At 47.3% G+C, this 21155-nt stretch overlaps 1 protein-coding gene across 8 annotated transcripts in view; it reads right to left on the bottom strand.

Moving 5' to 3' along the window:
• The window catches only part of ARHGEF25 (Rho guanine nucleotide exchange factor 25), a 72067-nt gene that overhangs the window by 37440 nt on the left and 13472 nt on the right, over positions 1-21155 (bottom strand). The window contains exon 1 of one of the 8 annotated variants that reach the window (XM_082208203.1): positions 20124-20338. The exons of the other annotated variants lie outside the window; for them this stretch is intronic. Coding sequence (XP_082064329.1) covers positions 20124-20214 — 91 coding nt within the window. The 5' untranslated portion in view covers positions 20215-20338. Of the gene's footprint in view, positions 1-20123; positions 20339-21155 lie in introns of those variants that run through there. 8 annotated transcript variants of the gene reach the window in all.

The raw sequence follows: 21155 nt of genomic DNA, 5'->3' as shown, positions 1-21155 counted from the left end.
GTTCTGGGTTTCCCAAAGGTATCCGGATGCCACTGTGGGAACAGGATGCAGGACCCATTAAATACATTTCCCACATTTTACAGAGAGAAGTTCCTTTGCCTCTAGACAAATTTGTGGAAGAGAAAGCTATCAGTGGCTTCTAGCCAGTGTTGGAGGCAGTATGCTCAGTTGGTACAGCACGAGACTCTTAATCTCAGGGTTGTGGGTTTGAGCCCTATGTTGGGTAAAAATAATAATCCTACATTGCAGGAGGTTAGACTACATGACCCACGTGCTTCCTTCCAACTCTACAATTTTGTGATTCTGTACAGCCTCTGAGTACCTGTGTTGCTAGGAACCACAAGTGGGAAGAGTGGTGATGTGCTCAGATTCTGCTTGTGAGCTTCCCACGGCCATCTGGTTGGCCACTGCGAGAACAGAGCGCTGGACAAGATGGGCCTTTGGCCTGCTCTGACAGTACAGTGGTGCCCCGCAAGACGAATGCCTCGCAAGACGGAAAACTCGCTAGACGAAAGAGTTTTCCGTTTTGGAGGTGCTTCGCAAAACGAATCTCCTATGGGCTTGCTTTGCAAGACGACAATGTCTTGCGAGTTCCTGCGGGGTTTTTTCCTCCCCCCCCTTTTTCTAAGCCGCTAAGCTGCTTATCAGGGACGCGGGTGGCGCTGTGGGCTAAAGCCTCAGCGCCTAGGGCTTGCCGATCGAAAGGTCGGCGGTTCGAATCCCCGCGGCGGGGTGTGCTCCCGCTGCTCGGTCCCAGCGCCTGCCAACCTAGCAGTTCGAAAGCACCCCCGGGGGCAAGTAGATAAATAGGTACCGCTTACCAGCGGGAAGGTAAACGGCGTTCCGTGTGCGGCTCTGGCTCGCCAGAGCAGCGTTGTCACGCTGGCCACGTGACCCGGAAGTGTCTCCGGACAGCGCTGGCCCCCGGCCAATAGATGTGAGATGGGCGCACAAACCCCAGAGTCTGTCAAGACTGGCCCGTTCGGGCAGGGGTACCTTTACCTTTACCTTTAAGCTGCTTATCAGCTGATCCGATAAGCCGATAAGCCGCTAAAAGCCGCTAATAGCACTAATCCTCTAATCCATCAATGGGCTTGCTTCGCAAGACGAAAAAACCACTAGACGAAGAGAATTACAGAACGGATTCTTTTCGTCTTGTGAGGCACCACTGTAGCTTCATGAGCCTCAGCCATTCAAATATGTGCTTTCACCGCCTTATCAAAGCATCTCCAAGGTGGGAACTGCCTGACCCGCAAAGGTTTAAGGCACCATAACAGAGAGGGTAGTACTACAGGGAAGACAGGAGGGCCTGGCGTGCTCTGGTCCATGGGGTCACAAAGAGTCAGACACGACTAAACGACTAAACAACAACAACAGTACTACAGGGTTTCTGTTGGAGATGGGAGATTCCAAGGGGAAATGCACCCCCTTTCCACAGGACACTTTCCTCCATTCCAGTTTGTAAGATACAGCAGTAAACCAAGAGCACTAGATGAATGGTGAATGGTGACAAGAGATTCTATCGTTACTTTCTGGACAAATGTTAAGGCACTTCCATTTTGTTCCAGGGGATTATAATACAGTGGTACAGTGGTACCTCGCAAGACGAACGCCTCACAAGATGGAAAACCTGCTAGACGAAAGGGTTTTCCGTTTTGGAGGCGCTTCGCAAGACGAATTTCCCTATGGGCTTGCTTCGCAAGACGACAGCCCATAGGGAAATATCCGGGACAGCGGGGAAGCGCAGCGCGTCTTCCCCACTGTCCTCGGACCTCCTCCGAAGCCGGGCGGTGGGGCGGGAACGCCTCCTCCCGCCGCCGCCGGGCTTCGGAACGATGCTCCGAAGCCGGGCGGGGGGGCGGGAACACCTTCTGAAGGCGGGCGGGGGGCGAAAGTCTTTGTCCCCCCTGCCTGCCTTCCCAGGGGCTTTTAAATCGCCCCGGACAGCGGAGAAGTCCTCCGCTGTCCCGGGGTTTTTTAAAATGCTGGGGGTGGGAAGAAAAGCCCTTGTCCCCCCCCCCCAGCCTTCAGAAGAGGTCCGGGGACAGACTGTCCCCGGACCTGGTCTGAAGGCGGTTTCCCTAGGAACGCATTAATTGATTTTCAATGCATTCCTATGGGAAACCGTGCATCGCAAGACGAAAAACTCGCAAGACGAAGAGACTTGCGGAACGAATTAATTTCGTCTTGCGAGGCACCACTGTACCTTGGTTTTCAAATGTAATCCGTTCCGGAAGACAGCTTGAGTTCTGAAACGTTCAAAAACAGAAATCTCAGTATGGAAGCCTCAAAATGGAAAACTTAATACGAAAAACTCAATACAGAAGCTGCATTTCTGGTTCGCGTTCAAAAGCGTGTTCAGAAACCAAAGCATTTACTTCCGGGTTTATGGCGTTTGAAAACCAAAATGCTTGTCAACGGAGACGTTCGAAAACCAAGGTACCACTCTATTCAAGAATAAGAGGCATTAATCTAATATGAGGGACATCTGGCAACATGAATGTAGCTATCCAGCCAGCTCTTAGATCATCAATCCCAGACTGCTGAAAACATTATGATTAAGATATGAGATTTTTATCTTAAAATTCTTAAAAACCACAAAATGTCAACTTTATGCCTCTGGGAAACTGCAGCATTAATGGCAGGCAGACTCGTATTTTCTAAACCATATCCCCTCCGAAGTACGCAGGTTTGCAGTTTAATGCAGGGCCCAATTCACTGAGAAGTTCTGCTGTGGAAGTTCACGGAAATGCATAGGCATACAGAAGGAGTGCCATGTGGATTGCGCCCTTTCCCCCCAGTAATGAAATCAAGAATAATTATTTTATCTCAAGCTCTCACTGTATGCTCCATCCTCCTCCTTCCTACAACCTCTTGAAAGTGTTTGCCAAGGGTGCATACTCAAGAAGACATTGTGCAGACTGGTATATTCTTAAAGCTCTTTAATCTCCTTGCCACCATAAGGTGTTTCTACTCAGATCATGAAAGAAATGTATTTCCATTCTAAAGACTGGAGTAACAGTGTCCAGATCCAGTACTATACAATGGAGAAGGGGTTGGTGGGTGGCCAGTCTTGCTGCAAGGCTTCTGCTGCCAGGGTAGCAGGAAAATTGCCTGCACAGTTCCCACCCGCTTCTTTTATTTCTGTTACTGAACATGGAAAAGAGATGTGTGCACCCAATATCAAAAAGGAAGGGGGAGGCATGGGTGTAGCCAGGATTTATGTTAGGGGGCAGGCTTTATGGGGCGGGCGACCTCAGTTAGTTAAGTATTTTTTACTGATTTACTTGATGGGGGGCAGCTGTCCCCCACCCCTGCTTGGCTATGCCCATGGGTGGAGAGGGATTCACAAGATCATTGTCAAGAATTGCTACTGGTGTAGGGGGAGGAGGGAACAGGCTTGTTGGTTTTGCAAAGCTTTTCCTTCCTGTATCTTAAGATGCTGTGCAAGAACTCTGGCTGAACAGCTACAGTGAGAGACCCTCAGTCTCCAAGGCTGCAGCCCTATACACACCTACCTGAGAGGAAGTCCCCCCCCCCAAAAAAAATTGCATCACCCAAAAAAAAGGGGGGAAAGAGGGCATCATTTTACATAAAATTTGCACATGGTTCTATGTACAGGTGCAAATTTTGAAATAATTGCTAACATTTCAATAGAGTTCAGAACATCTCACCATAGTGAGGAAGACACCAGGTGATTCGTTCAGCTTCTGAGTCTGCTGACCAGGTGATGCTGTTGATGGGCAACTTCAGCGCCCCTGCTCTCCCTTGTTATGGCTCTTTATCTGTAAAACAGACTTGGTCGGGCAGCCCTCAAACAGAAGACACCTTTAAAGAGAGGTCTTCAAAATAGAGGACTGGCTTTCATAAAGTAGGATACCTGGCCACTCTAAATCCCATGAAACTCAATGGGTCTTACTTCTTAGTAAACATGTAGAGAATTGCACTGTAAAAACAGTAAACAAACAAATAAATAGCAATTATAAAAACAGCATGAGTTGAAGTGGTAAAGGCCAACCCTACCTCATATATGTTAACTCTCACCATTATCTTGCCCCAAGGGAAGAAAAAGCAAATACAGCTTATTTGAGGCAAGCAGTCCTTTGCCTTCTTGGTTTTAATGTATGCATAGATTTTTAGTTGATGCTCATCACTGTAAATAATTTTATTTTCTGACGATAAGAGCGGTTCGACAGGGGAACAGACAGGGGAGGGCAGTGGACTCTCCTTCCATGGAGGTTCTTAGCAGGGCCTGGATGTCCATCTGTCATGGATGCTTCCACTGAGATGCCTGCACTGCAGGGGGTTGGACTGGATGACCCTCAAGATCCCTTCCAACTCTCCAATCCTATGATTCTATGTACAATTCTTTCTGAGGTCAGTGTGAAATGCCAATATATAAACAGCATATATAAATAAGACAGAATGAGGCAACTTGCCTCAGGCAGAAGACTTTAAGCTACCAATAAAAGAAAAACAAATTGTCTATTGTCTATTGTTTTGTTTTTTTACCACTGGGTGGGGAATAATTTGGATTGTCTGCCACAGGCACATGGGCCATTTCTGAGAGGAGAAGTGATGAATGATAATGGGCAACAGTCAATCTAGTTGCATGCCAGAAACTCCTGTTCCTATCCAAGAAACCCCTTAAGAAATCTGATGGATCTCTGTCCTTCCCTGAGAACCCAGGGTGGCTCATGAAATAAATAAAAAGACAAAGAATCATTAAATATTTTTTTTACAATCTTCATCAAATTTCAATTAAAATTGAACAGCAGCAATGCTGGACTAGCCCTCATGGTCCCTTCCAATTATAAGATTCTGTGTGGACCTCCAAGACAAGGCCTTACCCCAAACTATGCTCCAAAGGCAATATGGCCAGAAAAAAATCGTTTATACCCCAGAAGTGAAAAGAAACTCAGGTAAGCAGATTCTTCCCCACCCCCTCTAGACTCTTATATCATATTGGATGGGGCAAAGGACTAGTGAGGAGACAACCCAGCAATGATGGATGGCAAGGCCACACACTAGAGCCAGGATAGCAGGAGGATACTAAAAGGGAACTCTAAGTCTGAAGATTCACTCCAGGGAAAACAGTGGAGAGATTAACATAAGGTCCCTCCCACAGCCAGCAGGACCGTGCCATCATCACTTTCCTCATTAGATATGTTTATTTTAATGAGGTGGAGGGAATATCTTGCATTATTACAGTGAAAAATAGACAAGCGGGTTAGATATTTGCAGGGACAACCTAAGAATTAGGCCCCCAAAAGAGACCCACTTACAGAACTTACAGAGTGTTGGTGTTTCTGGACAGGAACTTAATATTATAAACAGATGTTGGAAACATGTAGCTGGCAACTGATTTATTAAAAATTTGCTGGAATTTCCACAGAAAGGCTAAATCCATATTAAATTAGAGGGCAGGAGATTACAGGCTGGCGTTTGATGTTGTTTGTATTGTGTGGATGCTACCAACAAAGACTCCAGCTTCACCATCACCACCCTGCATGCATGAGCAGCACTGACCCTGCAACAAAGACCCATCTGGAAGACCCCTGAGTCAGACCTTTGGCCTGTCTAGTCCAGTATGTCTTTCAGACGCAGATTCTTCTCCAAGCTCTTGGACAGAGGAGGGCATCTCCAAGTTCTGCTGCCTGAAATTCTCTTAAAATGAAGATGCCAGCAATTGGACCTTCTGTTTAAACAGCATATTCCCCATGGGCTCACCCACATTTATCTTTTGTCTCACACACTGGGCTCTCCTGGTCTGTGTCAAAGTGCTTTTTTCTTTGCTCTTTAATGCTGAACTGGGACGCGGGTGGCGCTGCGGTCTAAACCACTCAGCCTCTTGGGCTTGCCGATCAGAAGGGGTGAACTCCCATTGCTCAGTCCCAGCTCTTGCCAAGCTAGCAGTTCGAAAGCACACCAAAAAGTGCAAGTAAATAAATAGGTACCGCTCCAGAGGGAAGGTAAACGGCGTTTCCATGCGCTGCTCTGGTTTCGGTGTTCCATTGCGCCAGAATGCTGGCCACATGACCTGGAAAAAACTGTCTGCAGACAAACGCTGTCTCTCTCGGCCTGTAAAGTGAGATGAGTGCTGCAACCCCAGAGTCGTCTGCGATTGGACTTAACCGTCAGGGGTCCTTTACCTTTACCGCTGAATTTGAACAAATGGCCGTTCAGGTTTTACCGCAGAATTGTTTCGTGGCAAAAAGGGGAGGGTCTAGGGCTCAGACACTGAGCTTTAAAGTGCAGACGTGTGCCTAGAAACATGACACAAAAGGAAGTCTGGACGAGCCGTTACACTGAGCTATGGTCATGTGTCAAACAGCAAGAGTAGCTGTGAGGATAGGGGAAACCGTGTATGAGGGTGTGTGGTAAAAACTGGTATGACAAGCCTAGCAATGTGAGAGGCAGCTCAGTGGAACAGCATCTGCATCACAGGCAACTTCAAGCCCCAGAAGTCAGGACTGGGAAAATCTCCTTGTCTGAAATCTTGACAGTGATTACCAGTCACAGCAGACAATACTAGGCCAGATGGACCATTGGGGTGACTCAATTTGAGGCAACCTCTTGAGAACAAGGGAAGCTTATAACCCCTTGGGGTGTATCCAAACCCACCACACCTGCCCTGTTTCATGTCCCTTTTGTCCCTCAGAACATATTGACATTACAAAAATTTTATTAGTTGTATAGCATTTTAAGCGTCTTGGGCTCCCCCCCCCCCCAAGAATCCTGGGAACTGTATTTTAGTGATACTACTGAGATTCCTAGTCCCACTCACAAATTTACTTCCTAGGGAATTTCTTTTAAATCTCTTTAATTAAGTCTGTAGTGGAGGTGTTCTCTCAGTGTACCAGTACAAATCCACATTTCCTACACATCCTCTCTCTGTTGGAAGGAAGCCTCAGAAGAGCATCTTGCCAAAGCAAACACACACAAAAAGGTGGATCTGGCACTGAATGGGTGCAATCATCTCTTAAAAATAAATAAATAGAAGAACACTCTGATCACAGAAGAGAGGGATGGAAAATGACCCGGGGGGGGGGGGGACAGTGTTACCATTCTTCCCAGGTCAACTGTACAAAAATAAATAAATGTGTAAACAACAATAACAACAAAAGGAAGTGGCATTCAAATAGATCAAAAGGTATGATGTGGATTACACCTGCAATTCATTTTTCCCTCTTTTGCTGCAGACTACGCTGTTTTGGATACACCTTCAGCAAGTGAAACAATAGCTGTTCTATAGGTGTAACATTTGCACAGCAATGGAACCAATTTGCAAGCAGGCTCAGCACATTAAGTTCTAAACTCAAGGGGAGCAAGTTTTTACAGCAGAAGCCAGCTGTGGATTGTACTGATTGACCTACAATATCACAAAACACCCCCTGTTCACTATGCCTGCTTTATAGTGATTTAGTACAATTGTTTTTAACAAATCAATTTAAATACTATCACAGAAATATGATGTTTAAGCATGAAATTACAGATGAACATATAAATGGAAGGGGGGAGAGATAGATGGCTGAAACAGCAATTGTTATATATCTTTTATACAGTAGTTCAAATTGTAAAGCCTGGTGGAAGCTGGACTTGCCCCCACAGCTGAGGAATTCACAAATCTTTGTTTTCTATTGTGTCTGTCTTCACCATATATGCCAAAATTTCACTATAAGATTGTCAGCCGTCTTTTAATCAGAATATCTTTAATTCTTTGCACTACATAGACCAGACAACCCACCCACAGAATTAGGGAGTTACTAAGCAAGGATTTTAAAAAAAACCATTCTTTTCAGCTCTGCCTCCTTGCAAAACAGTGTGTCATTTTAAATTTGCATGCATTTAAATGAATTAAAATACAATCAGCAGTAGCCCTTTTTCTCCTCAGAGAGGGATGAAAACTCAGAATAGAATAGATATCCTGTGTATTTATGGGATCTCATAGGACACTGATCTTCAGCTGTGGGGTTTTGTGACCTGACCAATGTGCTGTTGGCCACAGATACAAAAAGGAAATAGAGGGGCAGAAAAGGAGAAAATAAGGTGGCGGGAAGGGGAAAGATGGAAACAACAAAGATTTATAATTTCAGATAGAGCAGGGAAGAATATCAAATAAGTCAAAAAAAGTACTGAGAGAAGACCCCCATGCTGACACTCCTACATATGGAAAGGTTGAAAGCCACAGACACAGAGTAGTAGGCAAAAAACCTGTGTGGTCTAGTGGCTAGGGAGGAGGAATAAAGACACCAGCTCAAATCCCTGCTAAGTCACAGTCCAGCTAAGCAGCCTTTCGCAAAGATGTTCCTGCCCCACCCCCCTGTCCCCAAACCTCAGTTTTTTCCATCTGGGAATAATTGCAACTCACCTCGCAAATATGTTGAGAAGGCAAAACAGATGAAGACTGCAAAATTCTTTGCACATACAAAGCACTGTGTAATCCGTTGATAATAATAGCAGCATCACCACCACCATGGATTGAACAATAGTTTCAAGCCTTTTACTATTGCAGCAAGGAGTAAGCAGAACTGTAGTTTCAGGGGAGATGCGCCTTCAGAGTATTACCGCTAACAGCACACAAAGGTCAGCTTCAGAGTCACACCAGGTGCCCTCGCTCTACCAAGTATCACAAATGTGAATAGGAAAGCTTTTTAAAGACACAGAATGCATAAGATGCAAACACCCCACAGTTCCATGAAACCCCACAGGTGTCCATCTTTTAAAAAGAAAAAGCAAGCCAGCTCTCCACCGTGACTAATAGGGCTAGAGAGGCAATAATAATTGTTTCTCGGTAGAAGCAACCAAGCAAGAGTAAAAGAACCGACTCATGGCTGCGTAATGTCGATTACATATTCTGACATCCTTTAGCCACCCTATCATTTTAAATAGTGTAAACTGCCATGTGATTCTCAGATGAAGTGCAGTATATCAATTTAATTTAATCATCATCATCTTCTTGTTGTTGAACTCCAGCTCCCCCATCAGCCCCTGTCCTTATGGGCATAGTCAGGGATTATGGTAGTCATAACATCTTGGGGACCACAGGTTATACTGTAATTTACACAATTGTTCTGCTTGCATTAAACCACTTTACTCTGGAGTGTGTGAGAGTGAGTGAGAGAGTTTTTTTGCCAGAATGAAACCAATTTCCTCACAAATATGGTATCTAAATAGTTTGCTACAAGTGGCGTTGTGTCCCTGTGCCCCATTCAACCCATTTTTGAAGGTTTGAGGCAGTGTAGATTCTGATCAAGGTCAGAAAACCCATTTACCATGAGTGCAGCTGGATCCAGGCAGGAAAACAAAAGAAAACAACCCAATGGCCATGTGAATAATCCCTTCAGTTCCCTTAGAGGGCCACTTCATTTCCTGCACAGAAGGCCCATATGAGTAGGCAACAGAATGACACTCATAGGTAGAGTGTCGTGCCAATCTGATCTGCGTGATGTATTTCAAATACATGTGCACAGACTGTAAGTACTTTGGGAAGATGTTTATTCACACTGAACTGTCTCCCCATTAATGAAGAGGCAACCACACAATATACTCACCATCTCAATTTTCCCCCAGACCTTCCCACTCTTTAAATATGTTTTTACTGAATCACTGTAAAGTCAGAATAGGAAAAGCCCTGCATTTAAAAGGAGAAACGTCCAGGATAACATTGGGTCCACATTTTGTTCTGATGCAGATAAGCTTGAGGTTGTGTCAAAACCAAGTGTTATCCCACATTTTACAGTACATTTCCCCATCACTTTCCTTATTGCAAAATTGGGGGGCTGAAGCAGATTGTGTAAGACCTCCCAATTAACTATAATTGTGCGGCCTGAATTTGCCAGTATGTAATTGAATCTCACCTGAAAATAGCAAGAGTCTGGAAGTACCCTTATCCCTAATGATTATAAAAGAAAACAGCAGGCCCAATCCCCTCACTAAATATTTTTTTTAATTGTTTTGATTGAAAGATTTTCATGGATAACAAAGGTACATATAACCAGAGCTTTTTTTCAGCTAGAATTTAGCGTAACTCCATTCCGGCACCTCTCTGGTGGGCACCAATGCCATTGCCATTACAAAAGAACAAGGGAGCCGTTCATAGTGAATTCTGGCACTTATTTTTCTAGGAAAATAGTACTGCATGTAACATCTCTGTTTTCAGTTCGTAGAGTCCTATCTATAGGTCAGTTACATTTGGGGGGAGACATTGCTATCATAGGCATTGTGAGGTTGAGAGGGGAAGAAAGAGGTGAGGAGAGAGAAGCAGGGTAATGATTTTCCTTCTTCTGCATAGCGTATGTATGGGGCTTTTATGTCAGTGTCAAATGGGCAGGTTCTTCATCTGCTCATTTTCCTCTCACTAAAGTTGTGTGATCCTGCTCCTTCCTTCTTTCCCATACTGTAGGTGCCACCAAAATAGTACAAGTTTCCCTGTAATTTGCTCCCTACCCTGCCCACAATACATTGTTTGAGGTAATGAATTCTCTCTGGTTTATGGTCAGGTCAGTCATGAAAACAAACTTGCTTGCTTATTACATTTATATACCACCTTTTCTCCCAAAGTGTTCTCATCCCCAGTTTATCCTCACAGCAATCCTGGGAAGTAGGTTAGGCTGAGAGACGGCGACTGGCCCAGTGAGCTTCATGGCTGAGAAGAGAGTCAAACCCTGGTTTCCTAGGTTACATTCCAACACTCGAACCATTACACCACCCCAGAGCCTCTTTTGCACTATTTCTGTTAACATTCAAACAGAAGTGAAAACAAATTAAAGGTATTTGTAATGTGGACAAGGACTCTGGGTAGCACAGGTTTTGCATCCGCCTTACAAACCCCAAGGGAAGCAACAGCTGTCTTAAGCCTTACCTGCAGGTGGAGGAAATGCCCAATGAGCAGACTACAATTCAATAAACGCATGCAGAGAATACTCTGATAAAGCCACTCAGAACTTCAACAGCCTTGATCTTCTCAGGGGTGGGACATGCACTCCCACAAATAAGTCGTAATCAGCAGAGAAGCAATACACGTTCCTGGATAACTCAAACACAGTCAACAAGATTCAGGGAGTTGTAAATCAGAACTGGGTCTGAGATGCATCCACAGAATTTGTTGTTGCACTTTAAGGCCCTCCTCCTCTTCCTACTTGAAGCCATATCTGTTTCCCTGCCATAATTGACTCCTTCTCCTCTTTCTCAGCTTCAACACTGCTTTGCAGTTGTGTCAACCAGAAGATGCTGCATTGACATCAATGTAGGGGAATGTTGACCTCAGGGAAACATAAACCTTCACCCCTACAGTGCAGATTATTGGATGGTTCATACTGTGACCAAAGCCTAGTGTGACCTCATCTGCCCAGTACAGAATCATCCCTTGGCATCTGGGAAATAAACCAGGATAATTACTGTATATGTGGCCCCTTTGAAAAGACTGATAGGATTGCCACCTGATTTTACTGGCCCCATTCCTGTATCTTGAAAAGTAACTGGGCAAAAAGAAATCCAGCAAACAAAGCCATTCCTGCTGTTTATTGTAACCACAGTTAGTCTTTATACAGCACTAGCATATTTTGCCTTCAAGTTTCAAAAACCATGCACCAATTCACATTGCAGATTAGCAGGCAGTGGCTGACGAAGTGTGGCTTCCCTGAGGTAACCAAACTAGTTAATGAACTAAGGAACACCACCTGCATGGGCTATAAAGAAGAAAGAACTAGGTATTTTAAATGCAACTATGCATTTAACATCATGTCTAGTTTGGACCTTCACCAGTAGACTACTCTACCTTCATGTCAGAATAGCCCTGCCTTCCCAGGTCCAAAGGATGCTCCACAGACCTCAGCTCCTATCAGGTTGTTAAAGACCAGAAGTTGCACACACTGAATCTCGTGGTTTAGAGTAGGTCGCCAGGTAAGTTACCTTGAGGCAGAGCAACTTCAAGCACTCTCAACTTCAAATGGCTATAAGAATCTGCTTTAGCAAGAACCCTTTTTCTCTCCATAGAACCATGTGTTAGACCAGCATTTCACATTCTGGTCAAGATGCACATAAGGAAAGCAACTCATAGGGGCTTTAGAATTTATGTATCTGCCTAACATGTCTGCCTAATGAATTTTGGAGCAGGCTAGATGGATCTTGGTTTCATTGAGCAAGGCAGTTCTTATGTATCACAAACCATCTGAAAGGATGGCAGGCAGACACGAACCTGAGTCACATCCTCAGAGATCATTTTCTGGTTTAAAAAGCCTATTCATCTGTGTTGATCTCTAGAAACCTCTTCAGAATACAGGGAAGGAAAAAGTAATGCTAGAAGTAACCACACACACACATAGGTCACCTTTCTATTCTTCTAGACAAAGCTCAGCAAAACTCAAAAGCTTGCACAGTCCTTCACCAAAATAGCTTGGGAAAGGGCTATGGATCATCGGGAGTATCATAAAATCGTAGAGTTGGAAGGGAACCCTGAGGGTCATCTAGTCTAATCCCTCCTGCAAAACAGGAATCTCAACTAAAGAATCTATGACAGATGACCATCCAACCTCTGCTTTAAAACCTCCAGTGAAGGAGAGGTTTGTATGTAAAGTTCCCAGGTTCAATTCCTGGCATTTCCAGGTTAGGTTGGGACTGTCCTGTCGGAAACCCTGGAGAGCTGTCAGTCAGTTTATACAATACTGAGCTAGATGGACCAATGGTCTGACTTGCTACATTTATTATTATTTCATTTATTAGGACTGATATTGCACAGCTGGTCTGCTTGCTACAGCTACTTTCTTTCTTCATCACGTGGCAGTTCCATGTTCACTGTGGCAATCCAAATGGCGGTTTCTACTCATCAGACAAACTATACAATCAGCATGATGACCCAAATAGATGGCTGTTGCAAAATGGGGTCTTGTGCATTAATCCTTATTACATGGCAGCTTTTGCTGGGTTATTCCTTTATACCAGGCTTCCTCAACCTTGGCCCTCCAGATGTTTTGAGACAACAATTCCCATCATCCCTGACCACTGGTCCTGCTAGGTAGGGATCATGGGAGTTGTAGGCCAAAAACATCTGGAGGGTCGAGGTTGAGGAAGCCTGCTTTATACTATGAAATAAAGGGACCAGTGTCCTGAATTATTCACTGTTTACAGCAATAGTTTTGGAAGGCTGGAATGTGGGGTAATAAGCAGAACTGCTTCCATTTCATCCAGACTGCTAATAGCATCCACCTCCACTCCTGTCTGGGACAGGAACTGTAGACGCTTCTGGGAGCCTGGCAGGGGAATACCCACCAGAGTAGAGAGAGGAGACACAGTAAAGCCGATTCTGAGCCTGACAAACAGGTTCAAGGGAGAAGAGAGATACAAATGCCTATAACGAGATTACTTGGCCATCATATGCTCAAGATCAAGGTGCTTCTAGATGGCCTGTTTATTGAGCCTTCATCCTGATTTTTTAGTGAGATTAGACAACTTTGGCTAATTAAGGAGCTTTCATTCTGATTTGTTCGCAGGAAAGTTAAATGACATTGCATCAAAGAAAGCGTTATCACATTTTCCGCTGCATTTTCCCATCACTTTCCATATCACAGAAAGTCTGATCTTGGGGGAAACAGGTTTGCTGTGCTAGACTTCCTAACCAACTGTCAGGGAACTGACATCGGAGGGAGAGGCGAAGGGGAGGCTCCCAGATGATGCTGGCGAAGGACCCAGCAGCAGGGGGAGAAACAGCTCAGTAGAGGGGGAAGCCAATCAGCGCAACACCAGGGATAAAGGGGGGCAGACGGGGGGAATTGGAGAGAGGGCTCCAGGACTCTTCACTGGACATCAGTGAGGAGAGCCCAGGTCCTCCGCTACCCACGCCTTCCCTGCGCAGAAGACTCCCGCGCAGTGAGAGGAGGAGGAGACTGGGTGTCAAACAACTTTTATGTTGGAAGAGGTTCAAGAAACGCCCACTGACGGATTCTGCCAGTGACTGAGGCAGCCGCAATGAGAAGGGGCTGTGCAGTCAGAAAGTTTTAACAAGGCAAATTAACCGAGAAAGGCACCAGTTTACGCACGAGTAACTCATACCCATTACACCAACCATACTTGTGCAACATGAATTTGGGTGGCATGTGATTTAATCTCACCTGAAAACAGTGACAGCCTGGCTATGCCTTTACTAAGGTTTAGTTAACATGTTATCTATCACCTTGCAACCACCTTGCAGCACTCACCCTCAAAGTGGCTAAAGAACTGGTGGAAGGGTTGGATATTCTCCCAGATTTTCACTGCATGCTTAGGGGCAAAGTAAGGATTCTAATCCATGTTTGTGGCAGCAGGTATGGCACTTAGTGGGTGGGAGTTATATTCTGAATCAGGTAACACAGAGCATACAGGAGTGGTATTGGGTAGAAAGTATTAGGTGCTCCTGGCTCCAATCAGCAGATCTTTGCCCAACTGGAATTTTTATCCTGCACAGGCAGTCTGCTCCTCACTGGCAAAATGCAAAGGGAGTTTGTGCCCCCAACTGATACTCCAATTCAATGCTCCTTCCCTAGAGATAAGTAAAACCAATAAATACTAGCTGAAAAGAACAGCCAAAAGTGAATAAAGTGCCTAGGGCAACTCTCCTAAGAGGTAATGTTATAAGATTTGGGACTATTTAGTTGAGGGGGGAAAGTTGAGTGGTAGAGGTGAAGAATTATGCATGGTGTGAAGTAAGTGGCTATGGAAAAGTTTTTCCTCCCTCTCTCATAATATAGGGAATCCAAATGTTTGGAAGTTCAGGACGGACAAAATGAAGTACTTCTTCACACCACAAACATAAACTAAAGAATTCACAGGCTGTGGTGATGGCCACCAATTTGGATGGCTTTAAAAGGGATTAAACAAATCCCTGGAGGATAAGGTTATCAATAGTTACTAGTCATTGTGACTATATTACCTCCAGAGGCAATATGCTGGAAATCAGACGAGTGCTGCTGTTCTCTTGCAGAAAGCTGCACTAGAGAAGCCTTTGGCCTGATTCAGCAGGGCTCTTCTTATCTTCTCTCATAACCTGAATTCTAATGCATTAAACTCCACAGAGGTGGAGAGAAGTGCTGACTGATCATTCACTGCAATCCAGCCAGACCATGTTGGCTGCCTTGGCAGAAAAGTGGTGGTATAAAAACGCAATTATTTGATTGATGATGTTCCTTTTCTTTCTCTATTTAGGGTTGACAGAAGAAACACACAGGCACACACCCCACCCCAGAATGGAGTTTCTAAAACGAGAAATGCCAAGCCTCGGGCCTGCCAAAAACCTGATACTGTCTGACTTGGAAACTCTTCCTTCTATTTCAGATCATGTAGCTGTCTTAATGTGGAGGAACACACGCTCTGCACAAGCTCAGAGTCCCTGCCTTCTTCATGAGACCAATTCCCGGACCTGAGCCCTGGCGATACCTGGCTTGCCTCAAGCCCCGAAGCCTCCTCACACAAGGCCTCACAGATTTTCCACCCATTTTGTAGCGTTCACCACAGGAAATGTTTCCATGCCTTGTTTGCTGAGGCCATGGGTGAGGGAGCAGGGAGGTGGGGGGGGGGGAGAAGGGGGCAGTGTATATCAAGTGCTCCCCCCCCCACCGCCCGATCTGGGAGCAGCTCCAGCCATATCTAAACTGGGGGAGTTGTTGGTAACCAGAGCAGCCAGCTGCAGGGTGAATGGTGAGTCACGGAAGCCTGGGCTGGGGCCAGGATTTATTCCAGGGTCAGAGTCTCAAGGAACCTCCTGTGGCGTGGAGCAGGCAAGAGGAGCTGGTCTGTCCCGCCTACTCACCCTCATCCTTCCACAATGCTTAATTTCTAAAGTAAGGGGTGCAGAGTCTTACGCTTGGCTGAAATGTGTCTTTCTGGCAATCACTCCAAGGTTTGAGAGAAGGCATACTGCACATGCTTAAAGGCACTCTTTCCTCAAACCTGCACTCCCAACACAGAGCTCCTCTCTCTGAAATTTTAACAACAACAACGATACCAGGAGGTCTAAATGTGGGGGGCCCTCCAAGATACGAGTGCCCCCCTTTTCCTCAATGGAAGCTTAGCTTGCCTCTCACTTGATCCGTTACCATGGTTAGGGGACTTGGGAATGTGGAAGCAATGGACACTTCTGCCAGTTGACTGTGGGAAAAGGACATGGACAACCACCTCTGATCTCTGAAACAGGAAGAGGAAATTAATACCAGCTTTTACTCTCCCAGTTCCTGCTTCTCCACAAGTCCCAACTGCTCTCTCAGAGATGGGAACAGAAGTCAAGCTTCCTGGATCCCGCAGCTTCTGTTCCAGTTTCACTAAGGACCACAGCCACCATCATTACAGCTGCTCATTCGACCCAAGAGGCCCAATTCCAATCCCATCAAATCAAAGAAATCAGGCAGCAGCCAATTTTGGGAACCCTTGGAGGCCCAGTGGAAATGGAGCAGAGAACTTGAAAAGGAAAACCCACAGAAAGTCTGGGAATGAATGAAAAGATACAAACCCAACGTTTGGGATAAGAAGAATCACAGTGCTACTTACAGGTGTAGGTGCACTATATCAGCATGTATGGACGCGGGTGGTGCTGTGGTCTAAACCACGGAGCCTAGGGCTTGCCGACCAGAAGGTTGGTGGTTCGAATCCCCGCAATGGGGTGAGCTCCCATTGTTCAGTCCCTGTTCCTGCTGACCTAGCAGTTCGAAAGCACGTCAAAGTGCAAGTAGATAAATAGGTACCACTCCGGTGGGAAGGTAAACAGCGTTTCCGTGCACTGCTCTGGTTCACCAGAAGCGGCTTAGTCATGCTGGCCACATGACCCGGAAGCTGTCTGCGGACAAACGCCAGCTCCCTCGGCCTATAGAGTGAGATGAGCGCCGTAACTCCAGAGTCGGTCACGACTGGACTTAACGGTCAGGGGTCCCTTTTACCAGCATATATAACACTCTTAAAAAAATAAAAATCCACACCTCTCTCTGGGAGTTATTTAATACTATCATTTAATACCAACCAAACGCTCATCTGTTAGAGTCTGAGCATAACAATAGAATTAAGGTGGGGCTCCCCCCAAATAAGTCACTGGTGCCAGAATTAGTCTGTCTTCCCCACACATTGTTACCTTTGGAGGGGAGCAACCCCATCAAGAGTCAACACCCAAAGAGAAGAGCATCCAGAATAAGATTCTACTTAAGTTCCACTTTGGTGCAATGGATAAGAGTGCTGGATTAGGATCCGAGAGACCAGGGTTCAAATCCTGACTTGGCCACAAAGCTCACCAAATGAACTTGAGCAAGTCTCTGTCTCTCTGCCTAATCTTCCCCTCACAGGATTGTTGGGAGGATAAAGTTGGGCGAGAGAAGAACCATGGACACCTCGCTGAACTTCCTGGGCAGAAGACATGAGAAGACTCCCTAGAGGATAGGATCACAATTCACACAGACACAGAACCTTTACATTCATATATAATATGGATATACAACTGCGCATCTTGCTCTGTTCCACAAAAAAATAAGCCCAGTGTTCAAATTGTATCATTTCAGAGGATTCTCCATGAGGCAAGCTTCACAGAAACAAAGGTTAGCTGCTTTATATAGTGTCAGATCATTTGTCCACCAAGCTCACTAAGTGCCAGTGGCTCTCCAGGGTTTTAGACAGGATTCTCTCCAATATGTACCTGGAGATGCAGGGCACTGATCCTGGGAACTTCTGCATGCAAAGCAGAGGCCCTTTGCCACTTGGCCCTTCTCAGGCTCAGATGTGGGGGGTTTTGCTTCCTGGGGCTTCCTTTGCAATGTGCAAGTGAGGAGTATCAGGTGTGCTGTGGGGTGCACTCTCATCCAGAGGGACCTTACAGGCCTGGACAGGACCCTACATGGAAAGGGCACTGCACTGCTTCCAAGCACATGGCCCAGAATCCTCTGCAACTTCCTGAGGTTCCACATGGCAGGCTGCAAACCTTTAGGAGGGACTTGTAGACATAACGGTCAGCAAAGGAGTTATGTGTAAGAAGAGATGGTGCTTATCCTCCACCCACACTTGCAAGCATGGGTGTATCCAAGAGCAGGGGAGCAGCTGCCCTCCGCCTAAATCAAGTAAATAAATAAAAATACTTAACTGAAGTTCTGCCCCCCCAACATAAATCCTGGCTACGCCCATGCTCACAAGAAGAGAATCAATGGGGAAAGGATTCACTGAAATAAAAAAACCCACAGATACAACCAGTGCCATAACCAGTGCATTTGCGTACACACTATCTGGGAACCTCAATGGCGCCCCTCTGAAGGCTTTACCAGGGGCAAAAAACCCAGCTATGCCCCCCATAGCTATGCCTCTGCATAAGGATCAGCAAAGCAGCTATGTATAAGAAGAGTTTGTGGTTATCTTTAGTACTGCACGAGACCCTTAATCTCAGGGTCATGTTGGGTAAAAGATTCCTGCATCGCATGGGGTTGGACTAGATGGCATCTATGGTCACTTCCACCTCTACAGTCCCATGATTCTATACCTACACATACAAGATCAGCTTTAACTCTTAGAATGCCAGGGATACAGCTCCTGGCTCTACACCACCTCCACCCCCACCATACCACTACAGCTCCTCAGGTCATAACCCTTTCATTTCCCCACCACCAGTCTTAATGGCTTTCAAACCTAACCTAGACTTTCTGGGCAATGAAGTCCAGCTGGAAACAGAGGCAGTAGCAAGCAGTGGGGAAGTAACAGCACCCAACAGCCAGCTCCTGAAGCACACCATAACCCCCACCCCCACCCCTTCTGCTCAGCAACTCCTGGAAGGCTGCTTGCCATCTCCACATACCAAGTGCTTTGTAATCTGCGTCGCTCCTGTTTTTAAAACGTGTCCATGCACAGTGTGCTGTACACTCTCTGCAGCCTGCACACAGAGCATGGCACACCAAAAGGGTATCGGAGCCCAACACACAGCTCCATCCATTCACAGCCTGCTAGATGTGCATTCACAGGCACAAAGGACAAACAAACACACATACACACCTCCTGCTCAGCTGTCTCCACACACATGCAAACAGCCTTCCCCCTCCCCACCACACAGTGTGTGTATCTCTCTTCTCCCTCCCTCCCTCTCTCTCACACATACACACACACACACTATCTCTCACCCATGCATACACATCATCTGTGTGCACACAGCCTCCCACAAGCATGGTGGAACACAGAGACAGACCTATGTACACAGAGATGCACACACAGCTCCTAAAGAGATGTGTGTAGAGTTCACAAATACCTCTGCAACTCTAAATACACTGTTTTGGTGCACACACAGTCACAATCATGCACACACAGAAGCAGGGATGCTCTCTTCTGCATGATGTATGCATATTCATATATGCTAAAAATAACACTTGTGTACAGAAACAACGACCAGAACCCACAGAATGCCCAAACACCCTTCACTTTTTCTCTCACCTCCGTCCCCACCCACCCCCAATTTGGCAGCTAAGACATAGGACCACCCATTTTCAAAATGTTCCTGATTCTTGCCAGAAACTTTTCCCAGCACCTCCCCACCCCACCCCCCACCTCACTCCATCTTCCTGTGAGCACCCATCAACTCTGGCCACAAGGGAGTGGCACCTCTAAGATGAGCTTGGCACACGCACAGACATTGTGTTGTGCCATTCCTTGCTTGAAAGCAAAGAAGCTGGAAGCAAAAAGTGGAAGGCTGGTATAAAGGGGAGGGGGGGGTGATGTCAACGAGAGACACCACGAGGGGAAAGTCATCCCTCAGAGCCTGGGCACCGGTGAACCGCAGAGATGCCCAGCATAGAAAGCAAATGCCAGGGGCTAGCAGGAGAATGCAGATACCCCGTCAAAGGGGCCTGAGAGTGGCTCCAAAGAGATGGCAGCAGCCAGGACCACCAGGTGAGGCTGCCCAGCAGGGAGGAGGGACAACGCCCATGCCCTGCTGCTTGATGCTGGTGCCCACTTCAGGAAGCAGCGCTGGGTTATCCGGCAGGTGGCACCCACCCAGTGGGTGGGCAGGGGAGAGCGGGCTCGCATTCTGCAGGCGGAAGGGCAGAATCAGGGCCCTGACCGTGCCAGAGAAAGTGGACGGGGGAGGGGAAGAGGGAGGGGAGCAGCGGCGCTGCCAGGACCACCCGCCCCACCCCACTCACCTCGCGCCCGGGAGGGGCAGCAGCTGCACTTGGCCAGGACTTTGCGGAACAAGTGGTGGCAGGCGCAGCCTTGCTGGCTCCCGCCCCTCATGGTGCCGCCCGGCCGCGCTGGGCTCTGTCACCCACTGTGCCAGCCATGGAGCAGGGGCAGCGGGCCGGGCGGGGAAGGGGGCCCGCGGGAGGGGGCGACTCCCGCCACCGCAGCCCTGCGCTCAGTGACAGAACAACAGGGCTGGGCTGGCGCTGCCCAGGGCGGGGAGGAGCCTCTGCAGCTTCTCTCCCGCCGCCGCCACCCCCAGCATCTCTGCCTCCCTCCTTCGGTCTTCGCCGAGATCTCCAGAGCTTCCCAGAGCCAGACCGCCGCCGCCGCCGCCTCCACCCCCCGCCCGCCCGCTCCCGCTGAGCCATTGCAGCAGTGGAGCCTGCAGCGGGCACGGCGGGCGAGGGGGCGGCAGAGCTCTCTGCGTCCCCCGCCACCCTGGAGGCGAGCGAAGGGTAAGGACGAGCGGGAGGCGGGGGGCAGAGATGGAAGAGGAAGACTCCGTGGGCGCAGCGCCGGGGTCAGGAACTGGCAGCCACGATCGTGCCCGCGTGGGGGGGAGAGGAGAGAAGGAACAAATCAGAAGCGGGGTTCCGCACGTACAAGGGAAAAGCGGGGGGGGGGGGCGACTATTCAGAAAGCACAAAGTTAGGGAATGCCCAGGAACGGGCAACAAACAACTCCTGCCTTTAGGCTGCGGGGGTTTAGCACCGTTGCATTTTGTTTCCGCAGGCAGGCAGACGGACACACACACACACACACACACACACACACACACACACACACACAGGATCTGGGTTCCATAAATAGGTGTGGGAAGAGCCAGGCAGACCTACTCCCACCCCCAGGATCTACCCCATATTGAGATGGCCTCCTTGCGCAGCTGTTTCCTGTCCCCAGTGTGCAACGGTGGGTGATTGGGTGCTGGGTGGGAGCTCAGGGCTGCTTGCAAATGTTCCACGTTTCCTACGCAGAAAGCAATTCCACGCAGG

The sequence above is a fragment of the Podarcis vaucheri genome (assembly GCF_965113315.1).
Source record: "Podarcis vaucheri genome assembly, chromosome: 2".
Classification (NCBI taxonomy): domain Eukaryota; kingdom Metazoa; phylum Chordata; class Lepidosauria; order Squamata; family Lacertidae; genus Podarcis; species Podarcis vaucheri.
This window is presented reverse-complemented; position numbering and strand designations above follow the sequence as displayed.